Source organism: Sesamum indicum, linkage group LG10, assembly GCF_000512975.1.
Source record: "Sesamum indicum cultivar Zhongzhi No. 13 linkage group LG10, S_indicum_v1.0, whole genome shotgun sequence".
NCBI lineage: Eukaryota > Viridiplantae > Streptophyta > Magnoliopsida > Lamiales > Pedaliaceae > Sesamum > Sesamum indicum.
In genome coordinates this window covers 6,770,302-6,790,095 of record NC_026154.1, presented here as the reverse complement: position 1 = coordinate 6,790,095, position 19,794 = coordinate 6,770,302, and the positions used below count along the sequence as shown (strand labels likewise).

Below are 19,794 nucleotides of genomic sequence, written 5' to 3'. Positions count from 1 at the left end.
CCCTTAACGCGATCCGGACGCTTAACCAACGAGGAGCCGTACGATTAGGCTTGAGGCCCATGATCACGACACGTAGCAGCTCATTATGATCAACTCAATCTCTATAAATATGATGTGCCCAAACCAGTTAAAGGTAATTTTGCATCCAATTGAATAGAGCAATCTAATCTTATATATATCTCAACCAATTTCTGACTTGAGCGTAGGAGTGTCTTAGTCGGGGATTGACCTGACTAGCTTGACGTATTTTCTGATCCTCAGAAATCAACAAAGGTCTAGGAGAGACGTGGACGTGATCGGGGCCATCGATCAAATCACCTCACTCGTGACCCGATTACATATATCCCTATATTATTAATTAAAAAAAAAAAGATAAATTTCATTTACATTCGTGAAGGTTTATTTGATTTGGATGAAAAGAAAGTAAAAATAAATGTATAAAATTAAGTCTTGTGTTTGTTAGGGAGAATAGATGGAAAGAAAGTAAAAGTGGATATATATATATATGAAATCCCTTTAGAATCTAATTTTGCTTTCGTCTAAAATTGAACGGGAAAGTGAACGTATAAGGGCAAAAAGACAAAAAGTTATATATTTTATTTTTATTTATTCTATTATCCATGTACATAATTTTTCTTCAATTATTTTCTTACTTTCGCTGATAATAGCGGTAAATAATTTTTGAAAAGGGCATTGGTAGCAATTTTTATTTTATTTAAATTGAATAGTTCAGAATAAATGAAAAATACCCATTTTGATGAATATTTTTATTAATAAAAAATATTCTTATTCTTATCTGATGAATATTTTTATTACTAAGATTTTTAAAATTCTCACATACTAAAAATCATTTTAATACAATATTAACTTGTTTGTTTTTCTAATACAAAATTTAGAGAAAGGGTTCGTCAGTAAATTTTTATATTAATCTTTTATTCTGATTCTATTTTTCTCTTACCAAACAAGGAGAAGTATTTAAAATTCATCCTCTTCTATGAACCAATAACTTGAAGAAAAATTATTATTCTTACCCTCCCCCTCGCCTTTTTAATTTCCCTCCTCCTTTCACTTTTCCTCTCCTTCACCCGAATCAAACGAACTCTTAGATTTAATTATGCAAATATTTTTCTATTCTTTTATAAAATAAAAAATAAATCCCTCGAAGTTATAATTGTAATTATCAATACACGTTCCTATTCAGTGGCAAAATATTGTACGTATATCTGATGAGATACATTGCACTAACACCCGTCAAGAAATACATTTGTATTTATTTTTTTTAGAAAAAAAAAAGGGTATTTGTGGAATTAAGCTTATTATGAAGGAGTGTTCACATAATGTTCCTTTCCAATTTAAAGATAGAAAGGGTTGACCTCGTCTTCTGGAAAATGAGCATTAACTTTTCTGTTCTCCCGGACCCGGATTGCAAGTCTTTCACACAAACAACAATTCATCACTTTCACAAGTCATCCACCATTTGAACTGAATATGACATCAAAGATGCCTTTCTTCACATCCCTACAAACCACAATCTTCCAACTACTCTCTCTCTCTCTGTCTCTCTCACACACACACACAAACAGAGGAAAGAAGAAGACAGGCAATTGGAACAAGAGTGGAAACCAAGTCCAAGTCATTAATTCTTCCTTTGGCCTGTGCTATGAATAGCTTTTCTCTTGTTGGAATTCTTGAGATGATCCCAAGTGCTAATCATCAGTGGGAGTAAAGGTATAACAAACTCTACGAAGACACTGATTCTTTGCTTTCATCTTAATAAGTACTTAGATATGCTTTCTTTCTTCACACACATGTGCAAGAAATACAAGTCATCCCATCTGTTCTTCTGTCTTCCTAGTTGAATTCCAGCAGGTTCTTGATCGTTCAGAGCGGTGATCCGATCCCGGAAAATGGAGGAGTTTGATTCCTCAACCATTAACTCAAGATCATCGTCAGAGCCGGTCACGGAATTCTCTATCTTCATTGAGAAACTAAGTCCAATCCTCAGTGAAATGAAGGATAGCTTTGAGGTGAAGGGCGTGCCGGCCATGCAGAAAGCAGTGGAGTCGCTGGAAACGGATTATAACCGCGCCAAATCAGTGATGGACAGTCAGAATATTCAGTCTTCTTCCCCGGCCAAACACATCGAGCGTTTGATACAGAATCTTGGACGGTCGTTGGGGCTCGTTCTGTTCACTAGCCATGACGTGCCGATGGCTAATAGGGAGAAGATTGAGGCCTTGTGCAAGGAGATGATGAATTTGAGGTTTGACTATAGCTCGGACCGGGAGTCAGAATTTGCTGATGAGGAAGAGGAGACAGAGGATGAAATAGAGGAAAGGCAAGAGGAGGAGATAGTAGAGGAGGAGCCAAGAATATTGACAGTTGATGATGCAATCTTGCAGATCAAGTATGGTAATGAAGAGAAGTTCAAGAATGCCCTTTCGGTGCTGAATGGATTTGTCAAGGATGGCATGATTTCCCACGACCGGGTTATTGAGGAAGATGTCGTCAAGATGTTATCTAGTCGACTGAGTTCATGTAAAGGGAAGGAAAGGGCGATCATCGTTCAAACACTAAGGCATCTTATTCTACAGAATGATCAACACAAGGTAGTTTAGATGAATTGTGGTGAAGACGAGTTTATACGTTTAGGCCTTCGACTTTTTAAATTCGTTATATGAGTTACATTATCTTAAAGTATGCAGGAAAATATGAAGGATTTGGCATTTTTATCATCAGTAGTGAGGTCACTAACGCGGGATGAGGAAGAGCAGAGGGAGGCCGTGGGACTTTTGCTGAATCTCTCTGATGATGCGGTAGTTAGAAGAAGAATGGGAAGAGTACAAGGTTGTATTGTTATGTTGGTTGCCATCTCAAATGGGGACAATCCAGACGCTTCACATGATGCAAGAATGCTGCTGAATGTAATGTCGGGCAATGCTCAACATGCTCTTCATATGGCCGAGGCCGGTTATTTCAAGCCTCTCGTTAAGTACCTAAAGGAAGGTAAACTCTTCTTCCCTTTGGTACCTCCTTATGTTTCATCTAGCTGTATGCGGTTAGAACTGATCTAGGAAGATGATCCTTCATCTGCAGAAACAGATAATCATGATATCGCTAGGAAATTGCACTACAGATTATGAAATGTACGCTAAAACAAGAAGAAAAATCAAAGCCAAGACATACAAATTCTGTTTGATTTGGAGTACTTGTACTTAGAGGGTGTTTGCCTGAATTTTTTTAAAATATGTTGAAAGTTCATATAACTTATAAGATATTATTGAAGCTTATAAGTCGTTAGATCTTTCTTATATATAAGTTCTTGAAGTGTTTGGATAAAATAAGTATAGTAATGACAATTTTATGAGCAATATGATCAAAATAGGAGTAGTTTGTTAAAGTTTCAAGAAAAAAAGTTGCGAACTCATTATTTTTCTTGAAGGAGGTTATGCATATCTTATAAGCTCATTCTCAAAAAATTTACCAAAAACCTATCCACGTAACTCTGGAGCATCTGTTCAAATGTTTTCAAAAGTTTATAAGCTGGCCGTAAAGTATAAAGCTGGACCCTCCATAGTTAACCAAGATGTAATGTTGGGTCGGGGCTACACGCTCCAAGAGGTATAACAACTCATCGGATGTATATTATCCTCTTATCAGGTTCAGAAATGAGTAAGGTTCTTATGGCAACTGCATTATCAAGGTTGGAACTCACTGACCAAAACAAAGCTTCCCTTGGAGAAGACGGGGCGATCGAACCCCTTGTTAAGATGTTCAACACAGGGAATCTTGAGGCCAAGCTCTCTGCTTTAAATGCACTCCAGAGCTTATCCACTTTGAAGCAGAATATCCAACGTTTGATAGATTCAGGTATTGTGGTAGCATTGTTGCAGCTCCTATTCTCCGTCACATCAGTTCTCATGACGTTGCGTGAACCAGCATCAGCGATACTAGCAAAGGTAGCACAATCAGAAAGCATACTCGTTAAACAAGATGTTGCTCATCAGATGCTCTCGCTTCTGAGCCTATCTAGCCCGGTAATTCAAAACCATCTCTTGGAAGCATTAAATAACATTGTCGTGCATGCAAGTGCATCTAAAGTAAGGAAGAAAATGAAGGAAAATGGAGCAATCCAGCTCCTTCTACCATTCTTTACAGAAAGGGACACTCAAATCAGAACCGGCGCCCTTAGGCTGGTTTACACACTCACCAAAGATTTACAAGAAGAGCTCATGGAACAGATTGGTTATGAACACGTACATGTCGTTGCAAACGTTGTCTCATCATTGACATCATCAGAATGTGAAAAAGCGGCAGCCCTTGGAATACTCAGCAACTTGCCAGTGAGTGACGGGAAAGTCACGGACATACTCAAGAACGCCAACTTACTGCCCTTGATGGTTTCTATTATCAGTTTAATCACAGAAAACTCGAATTCAACACCTATAACCGTGTGGCTGGCTGAGAGCATTGCTGCTATACTAATCCGGTTCACGGTTCCTACTGATAAAAGACTACAGCATTACTCTGTGGACAACGAAGTAATCCCTGTTCTTCTCATGCTGCTGTCACGCAGCTCAGAAACTGCTAAACGTAACTCGGCTTTGTGTTTGACTCAATTATCACAGAATTCACTGAGTTTGAGTAAGTCCCGAAAATTGAAGTGGTTTTGCATGCCCCCTTCAGTAGACGCTTTCTGTAGCGTTCATGATGGCTACTGCTCCGTCAAAAACACGTTTTGCTTAGTTAAGGCCGGAGCAGTTATCCCGTTAATCCGAATTCTTGAAGGTACAGAAAGAGGAGCAGATGAAGCAGTTCTAAGTTGCCTTTCAACTCTCTTACAAGACGAAATATGGGAGAATGGATGCAACTTCCTTGCAAGAACGTCTGCTGTTCATGCTGTAATTAGAGTTTTAACGTACGAGAGCTTGAAGTCTCGAGAGAAAGCCCTTTGGATATTGGAAAGAGTATTTAGAGTTGAGGCTCATAGAGAACAGTATGGTGAATCTGCACAAGTTTTGCTCATTGATCTTGCACAGAATGGTGATCCCATGCTGGCACCTTCAGTGGCTAAGTTATTGGCACAGCTGGAGCTCTTGCAAGATCAGTCTAGTTACTTTTGAGGTTTTAAAGATATGTTGATTTTCATTTCTTTTTCTTTCATTCTTTGCTCTTGTGTTTCTGATTAAAACTGAAGAGGAAAATGAAAATCAACAGAAAAGCATATGTTATACTGTCCATAGCATTCATATGTACATTGTTTTCTGGACAATTTCACTTGTTTGACAATAGATTGCTCACTTTGAAATGTAATTGGCTCTCTTCATCAGCCTCTCTGTCTTAGAGGGGTGTTTGGGTTAGCTTATTTCCAAGATGTTACAAGCTCATATATTTTGTAAGATGTTTTTGGAATTTATTTTAAAAATAAGTTTATGAAGTGTTTGAATAAAGCAAGATTGTCGAGCTTATAAAATATCAGTAATGACAAATTCATAATTAATTTAAAAAAATTTGTTAACATTTTTCAGAAATAAGTTTGCAATTGTTAACTATATTTTTTATTAAATGCAAATTACCTCCTTGTGTGATTTAAATATTTAGAAAAGCCCAAGTGAAAAATAAAATTCATTAATCCCCTATTTTTCTTAAAAACTAAGCACATTACCACATCTAATAGTGTAAATCACGAACCCCAGATGTCGCTGTGCGATAATCAAAACGCCCCCATCTTCCCTAAATAATACCAAATAAGTCTGACTAAGTTCTTTTCTACCCCAATTATCATATGTTTATATAGTAGATATAAATCTATATATCTTTTGAATTATACATGTTTTTAAAATATAATATAAAAATATATAATTTCATTTTACACATTCATGTGTGTGTTTGGGATGAGCCCAAAATGACAGAGGGTGTCCGAGACAGCCCAACCCCCGACTCGAGACATACAAGACCAAAAGGTCTAGGTAACCAAGAAGCCAGGAAGAAGGACGGAAGCCCAAGACAACTCCCGATTCAGCCTAAGGTCATAGCCCAACAAGGTATCCAGCCCAAAGAGGCCCATACACGTGGCAACCAACTCCTTCACGTGGCACCCAGTTGACCCACGTGTCAGCAACTATCTCAAACCACCTCAATCTTGGAGGCCAGCATGAGCAAGAAGGGATTACTTGGTAGCTAGAACTCTTTGTATGCGAGGAAGACTCCTACTATTATTTGTCTCTAGTATCATGGACCATTGCTAAACGGTCACCCATAGTAACTAGTACTCATGGTTTAAATATAGTCATAAGTTAAAAATAATTTTATTAATCTGGTACAAAGTGTTTACTAATTAAATTGTGCACTGACACAAGTTCAAATTTAACTGAAAGTGGACTATATAATGATATACAAACCACTACAGATTTGTCATAGTTAACTGTAAATTAATTCTAGACGAAAATGATTAATTTGAAGTGTTGAAATTAATTTTAAAGAGTAAATGATATGATCATTTAATGGAGAACCCATACGATGGGAGCTCAAGTTTTAATCAATAGAATTCATTGAAATTGGGCCTTATCCAATTAAAATAATGAGATTGATTTACTTGGATTTAACTTAATTAATTGATTAATTTGGGATTGATTTATTCAATATGATTAAATAAATTCAGATTGGGCCTTTAAAATTAATGAGATTAATTCGTATGCTTAATTAAATATTATTGATCTTGAATTAATTTAAATGTTCAATTAAAGTCAAGCTCAAGCCCACATTTGATTATATCCAAGCCCGTGAACCCATTTTGTAAAACAAGAACAAACACTTTCATCTCTAACTTTCTCTCTTTGTGTGGCCTTCCCCTTCTCTCCATACTCCTTTTGTTATTCTTGCAAAGGTTGTAAGTGAAGAACAAAGAACAAAAACAATTGCACTAACTAAAAGTACTTGATTTTGTATTTTCTTCTTTTGTATGCATTGGTTTTAGCAAGGCAGTGCGTACTAGATCCATGTGTGACGTATTATAGTTCTTGAGTGAAAGCTAAAGGGAGAAAACAGAACAACGTTCCTAGCTATTTGAAGATAAAACTACAAGAGGTGAAGTTCTGGATTTACGTTTCTTGTCCTTATTGGATTTTTTTATCTAGCTAATTGAATGTTATTTAATTTTAATTGGTGTTGAATGAACTGAAAAGGGATTTGATAACTACATGGCTTTTAAGTTTTCATGTTTAATTTTGAAATTCATTGTTATGTTTTTCAAGGCCATACAGATTCTTTCATCACATAGAGTACGATGCCTCGAAATAATGCCTCAACTTCTTGATGGCATCGAATACCGCTAAGTAGACTTACTCAATGGGGCGAGTACTTCAACTCAGTCAAAGTCCTACTCAGGTAATATATAGCTCTCTCTTTTCTTTCTTTATTTTCTTGTGCCATGAGTTCACCCACATATCATTGTTTTCCACTGGTATGTATAGTATGAGTGACTACCCGGGTGTTGAAGCTACTAATACCAGCAGATTTAGCAGATGTTTCTTGATATTTTCAAAGCATTTTGACACCCTTCATCCCACTGGAATTTCATAAAGTGATTAATAGGTTGACATCTTCTCATGAACGCGAGGTTGCTTTGAAGACTTCACAGCTCCTTCACGTTTCTCGGCGGTGGTGTCTTTTGAGTAGTGTCTATCTTCAAGTGGTCGAATACAATGCCATGGTGGCAAACGATGAAGCCAAGAAATTTTCCAGACGTGATGTCAAAGGCACACTTGAGAGGATTCACCTTTAGGTTATACTTTCTCAAATGGTCGAATACTACTTGAAGGTCTGCCAAGTGTTCTCCTCTCTTCTTGGTTTTAATGACTAGATCATATACATAGCATTCCAGTTTATTGTGCAGCATATTGTCGAAAATGTTCAGCATAGAACATTGGTAGGTAGCGCATGCATTCTTCAATGTGAAGGCATTACCTTGAAATAATAAATTAGCTTGGGAGTTTGAAAGTTCGTGCATTCTTCGTCTTTGGGCGACTTACGATTTGGTTATATCTGGCCATCCATGATAGACAATGCTTCATCTTCTGTAATTGCATCAACCTTAAGTTTGATGATAGGCAGCAAAAAGTTATCGTTCATATATGCTTTGTTCAAGTTTCAAAAATCAACACAAATATAGATTGGCCATTCTTCTTTTTTACAAGCACTATGCTAGAAAATCCACGTTGGATACTTCACTTCACTAATGAATCCGACGTTGATAAGCTTGTTTACTTCCATCCCAATGCGAGGGATGAGGGTCGAACGAAGAACTTTTGCGACTGCTTCACAAAGGAACGCCATACTTTTCTTCTTCTGAGCTCAATAGTGCACTGACAAATATAGAGTGCATTTCCTCGGTTGTACCAAGATTCAACTCCTTGAATTCGTCAGTAGTTGCTTGTGCACCATAGCTATAGGGGAGCATTTCAGATTTCACCTTTAGAAACGTCCGAATCGAAAGCTTTATCAACAATGACGTTATTGGAGCCAACGATGACTTCTATCTCTTCATTTGAAACATCATTTGCATCGTATGGTCTTCTGATGAAGTGTTGTTTCACGTTGATTGGTCCTCCTAAAGAGATGATTAGAATCAAAGTCTTACCTCCTTGCGTCACCTTCCTTAGGTTCGTCTTTCTCGCAATAGCGAGTTGTTTTCTTAAATTGTTGAGCATGGTCATCTCGAAAGCGTCGAACAAGGACCCTTGTTGGCATCATCTTGTGTTGCCAAACAAAGCTTAACCTGTTTCACCTAGTCATTCAAAAACATAAGCGGAAGAAACAGGAGTGTTGAGTCTGTTGAATACAGAGACGCGGTTGTCATTTGGCCTCTATTCTTCATCACTTCTACCATTCTCTACAAAAATGTACTGCGGGGCTACACACTTGTCCTCCACTTTGTGTGCATCCTTATAGGCTCATTTGGAGTGAAACCTAAGCCAATACGGGGTTGATCCACATGATCTTGCTTTCTCAATTTGTATTGCACTTCGGTCATCCTGTGGATCTTTTCTCCGTTCAACTCAGGATTCAACTTGTTGAGTCTTGATGGCACCGAAAAATCATACCCGAATTTTGCTAAAATGTGGTAGGCTTTCAGGCCAAATGCCTTTCGCATGTTTTTGTGTTGGTCTTTCAAAAGATGTGAATTGCTCAAGATCAGCAGATGTAGTGATCGACATAACTAGCCAGCCTTGACTTCTTGAAGGTCATTGACTCTCACCTCCTTGAGTTGTCTTCTTCCCTAGAAAAGTAGCGGAACATAATACTTTGGTTGGCTTTGTTTTTCTTTTCCATTTGACCAAACTAACATATAAGTATTACGAGTAAGGTGTCTTCTTGAACTCATGACTTCCATGGGTTGGGGCTTCATTATGGTCACTCTACTATGCTTTTCATTGCTACTTTCTGAAGGCGTAGCTTTTTGGGTACCTCCTCAATGGAATGAACGATTAGAAATTTCAAAGGTAATACGTCTTGTATATTATTAGGGTCGTGGTAGAGCTTCGGCATCAGCAAAATATGACTTCACCTTAGTGAAAGGTTTCACTTCAGCATCAATTCCATGATCTTCTTATTTTTTACGTACTTTAAGTATTAGTGCAATGTGGAATGTACACTTTCATGCAACCACGGCCTCCCTAGCAGTAGGTTGTAGGAGGTTCTTGTATCAATGATGTGAAACAAAGTGGTTGCTCTTAATTCTCCAATAGTAAAGTCGCTCTGAGTCATGCAAATAACTTGTTATGTTCCTTAATCGAAGTCTTAGATGGTCAAACAGCTAGGGGACAAATCTTGTAAGGTTATGCCCAATTTCTTAATGGTGGACTTCGGCATGATATTGATAGCAGATCCTCGATCTATGAGTTTACTATACATCCTTTGTTCTTGTATAAACCCCAAGACGAGAAGCTTTTGATCCAAGAAGTAGGCCCTCGTTTGTGAAGGATAATGGGGCAACAAGAGACTAGCGGCTGTCTACTTAGAGGAGCGCTTACAGTCTTTATCTTTTTGCTAGTTATCTGTGGGAAGAATTCTTCCAAAGTCACAAGGAGTCGATGGACTACCGTTCTGACTTGCTCTTTGTCTCCGCATGTCGAGAGCATTTATTCGACCATGGCTTTCTTGGATCATAGGTTGAAGCTTATTAATACATTGTTTGTGTCTTTACCAGCATGTCACAAGGATCCATCCATCATCATCTTTTGTGTGTAGTTCCTTTTTCTCACTGACCAGCGAAGCTTCATTTGTGTTAGCTCAAAACTCCCGAACTGAAGTGGTTGGTTCTTTGGTAGAAGACGACATAAATTTCTAGTTTTTTCGCCGAAATATGCATACTATTCGTTGGAGTGATGCTAATGATATTCGCATCTATCATCTCTTCAACATCCAGGATTATCTTCCCTTCTTTAGCTAGGGCATGATTTTCTCCTTGACTACGAAGCACCCTTCGGTGGGGTGACTAACCAATGGGTGATACTTGTAGTACTTGGTGTTATTCACCCTCCTGGCTTCATTCAAAGGCTTTGACTTTGGCAATTCAATCAACTTCTTTCCAACAACTCATCGAAAATGTAAGGCATGTCGGAGTCGGGGAACAGGTATTCTTTCTCATGCAGCTCTTTCAATGTACGCCGACATCTATCATTTGTCATACATCAGTCTTCAGGCTTTTTCAACTTCTTTCTATTATTGGAAAAGATTTTGACAGAAGTCGTCTTAATGGCCATGGACTCCTTGACATTGGCTTGACGACTCTCTTGCTTTTTCTTAGTCTTTTTTCATCCTGGCCATGACTCCTTGACATTGGCTTGACGATTCTCTTGCTTTTTTTCAGTCTTTTTTCATCCTTTGGTTGTCATTAGGAAAGGCGGTTTTTTGTAATTGGCAATGTTCAGTTCCCTGCAATGCTAAGCCAAGAAGCATTGGGCCTATTGGTTTCCTTTATGAGAAGCTTCCTATGCCAACTGAATATGAACATAGCCTTGCATGATTCTAGAAACGTCGTTGCAGAGAATTTGATTGACACGCACAGCTCTAACACGTCCAAGTATTTTCCATACCTGCAGAAAAGGAACTTGAGCAGTTAAAGTTGAAAAATATATTGGAGAGTTAATGGTCAAAACATGTCGAAAGTGGAAATTTTAAGAAATGAGAAGAGAAAAGAAGTTGAACAATTGAAGTATGAAATTGGGATGTTTGCCGTTTCCCTTTCCTCCAGTTAACAAAGATAAGTATTAACGTTCACTGTCCCCCATGCCTTATCAAACAACTTGGGAGACAAGTACCTGATCTATGTCATTACAGCACAATTGGATGGAAAATGACATGGACCTATATCAAGCAAAGCATTTATGCCATCCATCAAATTAACTTAAGACTTACAGGTCCTAACATGTCCAAGAAAAACAACATGGAAAGACAGACGAGCCAAGTCCATAGGAAATAGATTGTACATATACAACTATAAAAGGATATCAACCAACAATAGCTACAGCCTCTGTTTGGAAATCGAGTAGCACACTTATCCGCTCTAGTGCCATAAATGCTGGTACAAGTATTTGTGCGTCACAATGCAGCCATAACTCCAGAGTCCAGCTAGGACCTGGAACCAAAATACAACGCGAATTCCAGGTGGGAAAGGCTGCAATCCTTGATTGCCCGTTTCATCTTGCTCTTAACACAAATTGGTTTCAATTGCTGCTGCATCATCTAGTAATCATAGAACATAAATCTCTATGCATCATCCAGGATTACACATCTCCATCCTCTTCCGCAGAAGGCTCCGGCGCAGCTGAATCATTCGACTTACCATCAAGTAAGATATCCTTATCACCACCATTTGCTGAGTCATGCGTATCAATATCCATGGCATGGAGAGAGGTCTCTCCATTCTCCATGCCATTTTCTTCAGATCTATCAATCTTTGTAGAGACGTCTGCTTGATAAGCTGAAAATTCATTAAGCTGATGTACCCGTGCCTGGTAAAGGAAAAAATAAAAGGATGATCAAAATAACTAAATTTTCGAGAATCTGCTGATGCAAGCAGAAAGAGAGGGGCTAATAAAACATGGAAAGAGTACAATCATTTGAGTTCAATTAACTTTTAAGACAGCCAACAAACAAGCACCTCCCTACAGCACTGAAGAGCTTGAACTATACACGTCCTAAAATATCAGTGCACCAGGTATGAAGTCTCATATGGAGCCTAGAAAAGGTTCCTACTAAGATATTGACTTCATGGTATCTTGTGCTAAAATGCAACTAGTAACCACTCGGATAAGTGAACTTCAAAGTTAAATGACAACCAGAATACTGGAACTGATTAAGAGGAGAAAATTGAGCCATCTGAGAGCAGATAAAAATAATTAGAGATAGGTTCTCAGTCAGGAAAAGCAAAGGGGAATAAAATGCACTTTCTTCTAGCATAACACTGCAAAACCGCTGATGGATAAAAGCATGGGATGGCTTTAGACTGAAGATGATTAAAGAATTTCAAAGCAGGATTTGGAATTGGTCAATAAAGAGACAATTCAAGTTCCCAACCTTTGTTTCGAGGCCACAAATGAAAAAAGCACAATGGAATTTTTCATTTCCAAATTAAGACTGGCGACGAGTTACAACAGAATTCTTGCCAATGCGATAGCCTATTATCAAACTTCAAATAAAAATTGCTCATGGCACATGGAAATTAAAATTAGACCACCTTTGGTTGGCAACACTTGCATACAACAGGGGAAAGGATCAGGCAGTGTTATAAGAAACTAGTTGACGATGAGATACCTGGTAAACCTGATGCATTTTGTAATTTACAATGCTGGCCATCTCCTCAAGTCCACTAACAAGTTGAATTGGTCCTGTGTCTTCAACATGACGATCTGTAAATGCTGTGAACTCATTTAGATTTAGAGCAAGACGATCAGGCCTCTGAAGCAGAAGTTGAAATGTGGGTTGCAGTTCGTAGCATTGTTCAAACAGAGAACGCCGACAGAAAACATAAAGCCCCAGTCGAGCACGAGACATTGCAACCACCAATCTTCTTACATCACGAAGGTGCCCCACGAAGCGGGTACGAACCAGAGATAACAAGATAAAATCATTTTGTTGTCCTTGAAACTTGTCGACAGTGGCTACCTATAGTTGGAAACTTGAGTGTAAGCAATGAAAAAGAAAAGAGATCAACAACATTAAGGCTATAGGACTAATAAAAGAAGTAAAGAACACAGACATCCATATCACTATTTTATGTGCAAACTGCCAAATCATCCATACAACTTCGTGTATGTTACACCCACTCATCACACTAGCATGATTGACAGAAAAATCATCTGACCATAGATGTCTTCTAAAACTGATTTTTTTCCAACATTATATAAATGAATAGGTGCAATTTTGTCATCTTATAGCCCTTTAATCAGGCCTAAAATTTGCCAATGTACATGCCCAAATCTCCAAATCAGTGAATGTTGTGCAGCGATAAGAGGATCTACCCTCCATCCACTAGGTACTGAAATGATGATAACTGATAAATTTTGAAATACAGCCATTTCATAAGCTATACCATACAGAAAGTTAGTCATCAATGAACTAGGAAAAGCACATTATAAACAAAAAGGAGAAAGAAGGCAGAGAGGTGGAAAAATGGAAAAAAAGGAAGACGAAAGGTGGAAGTAAAGGCAAACAAAAAGAAAGGCTAAATGAAGAACTGTAAATAAAGAAGCACATGAGACCTCAGCCAGCTTAAACAAATGCCATTGTTAGCATTGAAAGCCATCTCATCCACATTGAACCCCAGATGAAGCTATTCATCCATTTTGTTTTAATTTGTGATCCAACATTTACCAACATTATGAAATTAACAAACAGATTGCAAGTATACAGATACTGTATCACAGGTGGCCGTCGAAGATTATGATAACTACAAACAAGCATCAAGGCACCTTGCAGAATACAGCCATTTCAGAAATTGCAGACTACAGTATACACCTAAGATATCAGTTACCTTGTGTGGTGGACCAATGAAGTCATAAGGGACACATCGTCTGTTAATAACATCGCGAATCAGAAGTTTCTGACCATTGTATGTTGTCAGTATCGATATTTTGTGTGCTGGATACCCGAGTAAACGCATGTACATATAGACACTAACAATATACTCAGCCTCTCCTTCATTTTGATAGAACCAGGGGGAAGGCGCACTCTCACCTCTCCCATTGTAATCAGGAACATCCACTAACTGATAGTCATAGGCAAATCCAGCATTTGCTCTGTGGAAGACATCATTCTCCCTCACATATGGAAGATCGCCAAGGTCTTTATATCTCCAATTGTAAAGTCTCGCTAAACTAGGCCTAGCTCTTCCCTGGGCATTGAGCTCAATATAGGGAATTCCTAGACGCACGAATCTTGTGAACAGGCTCTGATCCATATGGCTGTACTTCTGAAAAGCCATATTTTTCACAACAGGAGGCAGTTGGTGATGGTCACCAATCAATATACAACGTTTAAGCCGAGCATAACCATCTTCCTGCCTTTGGAGCAACATTGGAATGAAAGTCTCAATTTCCAAAATTTGAGCACTTTCCTCCATTAACAAGTTGTCATATTTAAAGCCCAAATGAAGAAAATCTTTCCGTTTAAGGGCAGCATGGGTGCAAGTCATAGCTACTATTTTTGCTTGCTTGGTCATGAGATAGTTTGACCTATCAACTGTTGACTTGAGCAACTCAAATGCCCTACATTCCTCAAGCTCCTGAAACATAGTTTTCAAGTGCCGGAAGCAACCTTCAGCTGCACGCATGTCTTTCTCGAAGGATTCGCCCATGAAAACTGGCTTGGAAGTATTAGAAAAGAACTCCTTAAAAGGAAAACGGTCCTGAACAAAAGTTGGTTTGTCTTGATTCTCAGCACAAGCAGCTAAAAATTGCTCCCAACGTGAGTACACATGAAGCAACCAGAAGTATCCAGCAGTTTCACAAGTATATGCTACATCCTCGGGCAATTGAAGAGATCTTGCAAGGCGCTCCACTTCACTAAGGAGTTCGAGTCGCCGAACAAGCATGGCATTCACACGGCCCTGGCGGCTAAAATCAAGATCAGTTGCCAATTCTTGCTCACCTTGACCCAGCCGAAGAAGGTATCGAGCTGGCACATCCCTCTGAAATCATGAACACATTGTGTAGTTAAATGGCATTATTCACACATAACAAAATTTTCAAAAGTCATTTCCAATACAAGTCTCTGTAATTCGACTCTAAAATTGCTAAGGAGTGCTCTATAAGTACTCTCTTACCTCCATAATCTTTTCAAAAAGATCATTCAGAGCCTGATTTGAATGAGTAATTATCAAAGTTCTCTGAGAAGGGCAATTATGGTAAAGAACATTCAGGATTTGCACAGCTGTATCTGTTTTTCCTGTACCAGGTGGACCAACCACCATAGTTAAACCAGGCTGAATACCTGAAATGATAGCTTCAACCTGCATAATAACACAAAAAGAGACGATCCCAATTATGATAAACTGCAATCTTAAACAAAAACTTGCCCTCCATCCACAAAAAGCACAGCCTTTCTTCTGAGAAGTAAATAGAAGAAATAGATCTCTGAGGAACTACACTGCGCATTGATATACAAAAGTTTAAACGTCACAATAGCAGCCTATATCAAGCATCACGATAGTAGTGAATTACACTTTACAACAAACACCACATACAATTACCTTTATATTTGGAAACAAAGCACTTAAACACAAAATAATATAAGAACATCGAGGAAACTAATTATTCTGGCAGCATATGATCCCATTCACCACTATATGCATAATTACCACATCTAAGATGTAAATTAAAAATTCATACATCCTATTGTGACATTCGAAATATTTTTCTAGTAATGCATACTGACAACCAACCCAAGTTAAGCTCTACTTCTAACTTTCCCAACTTGAGAACAAATCAATATTGCAAGCCCGAATCCTAGATATCACATGCTGCACCTAGAACATGATAAACCAATCTGAGAAAAACCCCAGTATATTTATCTTAAATAGCATACACGAGAAAATATCTATTATCACACATTCCTTTGACCATAAGAATCATGACAGAGGGAAAAACATCATTCATTACCAGATCATCCACAATTCGCCCAGACGGAAAGTGTCCTTACACAAGTGCCTCTATAACTCTTATTGAAACCAGGAAGTCCAGGCCAACAGCAGAGTAATTCCTCCATAATTAGAAGGATTAAATCGGAGTAAAGGAACATTTACTTTTTCGAATTATACTTAATCTTGCTCATTTTGTTTTCTTTGAAGGGGATGTTTAAAGTATGGACACAGCCACAGCACACACAGTTTACCAGCATTTGCTAAACGACTGCATATGTTGAAAACAGAAACCAAGTATGGCCAATGGAGGGGGAAAAAAGAGATCAAACAGCGGATTTTATAAGGCCATTTTAGGTTCTTGGCAAAAAGACTATTCAGATTTACACATAGTAGTTGTTCAATTAATCTAAACTTGTAAAAGTATTTCATGGCAGATTTTATTCTACGAGCTTATTCAAAAAAAGCTACCAAATTCTGGAGTAGCAGCCAACAATATAATAATTCAGGAAAAAAGAAATAAAAACTGGGATTAATCTGTGCTAACAGAACCAAGCAAAAAGGCAAATCAAAAACACGGAACAAAAAAAATACCAGCAAACTAAATATCAAAGCGGCAAGAAGGAAAGAACACTCAACCAACATTCTGAAACTATTAAATATTCAAGCACCTGTGTAGGGGTAAATCTAACTGTGTTCTGCTTTGGTTGATCTTGGGGATATGGACCGGGATCAGGAGGAACATAAGCCTCAACTAGAAGCTCCAATTTATCAGAATGATCATCTTCCATGCAGCTGGCGTCTTCTAAAGATTTTGTGGATGTCACATTGGCAGGAAGAGCATGGACCTTGCCTTCAAGATTCTTCGGAAACTTAATACGGAATGGCGAACATGGCTGCAAGTTCTCCGTGCCATCTGAATTTATAAAACTAACCTGCAAACAGGAACACCAAAGAACGGGAAGTAGTAAATACGAGTACTGCAATTCACTTGTGAAAAATATGATTATAGTACGAATTCCATAAAATCATATCCAGAAAAGACACCAACCTGATAATTCGGAAAGCTCTCTTTAACATGTGCAGCATCAAGGAAAGTGTCTTTGAAATCAACCTTTTCAATGAGATCGGGCATATTGGTCCATTGCGCTGCGGAAGGATTTCCATAACCCAAAAAAATGTCATGTAACCAATCGGGAACAATACATGTTTCATTCATTAGATCTCTTATGGATTCCAAAATTGCTTTAAAGTTGTTCTCTTTAGGTTTCCGCCTCATCAATATGTTGAATGTGCTGTACACATCATCTGCACCTTTCTCTGCAATATCACAAACATCCATATGATATTGTGCGGTATCCAACGCAACAGTCACAGTTCTCAGTTCTCCTTTGGGAGGCTTCCATTCATCACGTTTGATTCTCCCTGTAAAATCATTCATGAGAGTTCCCTCCTCATCACGTATTTCAATAATCTCACATCCACGTACGCATTGAAGACCAAGCTTCTGGGGAACAGTTGCCTTTGCTGCTTCTTCTGCACTTAGTGGCTCAAATGAAGGGCGAATAGACAGCAGAAATAGAACATCATGCTCCTTCAAGGCATTCCACTCAGATCTGATTTGTGCTTTATAGCTGGAAATGCTAAATGTAACTTCAGCTGTCACTGCTGACGGCTTTACTTCCCCAATATTTGGTTGTTTAACCTCTCTAATCTTGAATTCTTTAATTGGTACAGCCATTCTTGACCAACCACGAAAAGCAGTTTCTCCTTCATTATTAATGTAAGCAAGAAGATGCGGCACAGCTTCTTGAATGTCCTCACGGATTTCATATGTTGATTCGAGGCGGAAGAGGTTGAAATTTCTAAGAAGGTAATCATGAAGTGTTAAAAACTGTAAATTAAGCTTTGGAAGTGCCAGACACCCTTCCCCAGAGTAGTTAATGCTTGGAACGAGGCTTTCATCCCACATTATTTGTTCGTTGGGATATAGTGGAAGAGCATTTATAGCCTCTTTCTGAGACTGTTGTTTCTCAAAGAATGAAACCATGACTTCTATTAGGAAGGAAACTCTTTCAGACCATGGATCATCCTTCGACACCAGTTTGAGCTGAAGTTTCCAGAAATAAAAAAAATTTCAGAGAGGGGGCATTTACAAAACCTCGGCAGCACAACTAAACACTAATGATATATACACATCGACAGACTTGAGATGCAACATCCAGAATAACAGAATTTAGTGAGTTCTCTCTCTTAGTTTCCGCTGTCTTTCTCTGAACTCTATTCCAGATGGCTTGTTAAGTAAAGCTGAGTTAGATTAGACTGGGATGCTAGCATCACATACAATTCTGTCTAAGCAAGCAAGAGGTACCACAGCTCCTAGGAAACAAAAAAAATCTCGGTTTTACATGTTGCAGGTCGGATTTCTTTATGAATGAGACAAACAGATACTGTTTTGAGCATGATCTTTCATAATTTATGACCTTTAATATGGTAGCATATATATAGATATGTATATTCTAATACTCTTCTCATACTTATGTTACAATTTTTGGTGGTTGCATCCGGAGATCTGCCATTCTGTTTTTCCTTATTTTTGTGAGGGACCAACATGGAATGCAGACATTGTAGTATTGTAATGGCATGTGGACAGTAAGGGAGATCTATGAAGGAAAGAGTCTTTACATCAGACTTGATTGGCTGAATAATCCAACAAAGCTAGTACAACCTTTTTAAAATAGTAATCTAATGCATAACAAAGGGTGACACTAATTGGCAGAGTACAGGTTAATACAGTTATTCTCCCTACCTAACTCCTAAAAGAACACATTGCCAATAAGAAGCCTTGGGACCTATTATTCCATTGGATATACCATTAGATGGAGGCCACATTTTCAAGCAATAATTGAACAAAAAACATCTAACTTAATCATTTTTTCATTATTTATTCTTCATTTCTTTCTCACCTACCTGCCATTTCAATTCAGGTTGTAGCTTTTGGCCTTTCTTTCTCCTACATCTGATCACATAGGATAGCTATGGTCATTGACCAAATGCCACTCTTAGAAAAATAAGCTCATACTTACATTCAAATCAAAATTTGAGGAACCTATATAAACAAGAAGTTAGTAGCTAATTACTTATTGTCGTTACATTTCCAATGAAGTCAAAGAATTCATCGTGAACTGTTTTTTCCTCTCCACAAGCATTTTCAGTTTTGCCGAAACATTTAGACGGCATATTCTGAGCAATCAAGATTTTGTAAAATTTGAGAAACTCAAAGTATGAGCTTATACACTCGCTAAAATATTACCTCGCAAAAGGGAGATGATTTTTGGTCACACATGATCTGAATAAAAAAAAAAATTCTAAACTTGATTCTTAAATTGGACTGGAAACACAAAACTGACTTCCACAGAATCAATTGTCCATAATAATGTTTTGCAAATTCTTTAGAATCAATATCATGCCAAATTCACGCCAAACTTTTGTCAGTTGGAAAAAATTCCTATTAGAGTTCAATTCAATAGTTTACTAGAAACTCAGAATTTATAAGTTTCAAAATGTTACTTTTTCTGTTACCTTTGGCCCTTAAATGCCACCTAATTTTAACTTCTCGAAAGCATACAATAATATTGGAACTTAAAATTAAGCTG

The 19,794-nt window shown here is 38.0% G+C and overlaps 2 protein-coding genes across 3 annotated transcripts in view; one reads left to right on the top strand and one right to left on the bottom strand.

Annotated features, from left to right (window-relative positions):
• Positions 1,407-5,387, top strand: LOC105172162 (U-box domain-containing protein 44). Of its 2 annotated transcripts, XM_011093517.2 has the most exons (4): positions 1,407-1,728; positions 1,856-2,609; positions 2,706-3,006; positions 3,661-5,387. In XM_011093517.2, the coding sequence occupies exons 2-4, from the start codon at positions 1,908-1,910 to the stop codon at positions 5,121-5,123; spliced, it is 2,466 nt and encodes an 821-aa protein (XP_011091819.1). In that variant the 5' UTR covers positions 1,407-1,728; positions 1,856-1,907; the 3' UTR covers positions 5,124-5,387. The 2 variants fall into 2 exon arrangements, with proteins under 2 accessions (XP_011091819.1, XP_011091818.1); XM_011093516.2 differs by having other exon boundaries at positions 1,407-2,609.
• LOC105172160 (intron-binding protein aquarius) overlaps positions 11,211-19,794 on the bottom strand; it is a 17,866-nt gene continuing 9,282 nt past the window's right edge. The window contains exons 10-15 of the mRNA XM_011093515.2: positions 17,190-18,248; positions 16,810-17,073; positions 15,326-15,511; positions 14,036-15,190; positions 12,817-13,167; positions 11,211-12,014 (exon numbers count right to left, since the gene is read on the bottom strand). Of these exons, the coding sequence (XP_011091817.1) occupies positions 11,787-12,014; positions 12,817-13,167; positions 14,036-15,190; positions 15,326-15,511; positions 16,810-17,073; positions 17,190-18,248 (3,243 nt within the window). The 3' untranslated portion in view covers positions 11,211-11,786. The remainder of the gene's footprint in view (positions 12,015-12,816; positions 13,168-14,035; positions 15,191-15,325; positions 15,512-16,809; positions 17,074-17,189; positions 18,249-19,794) is intronic.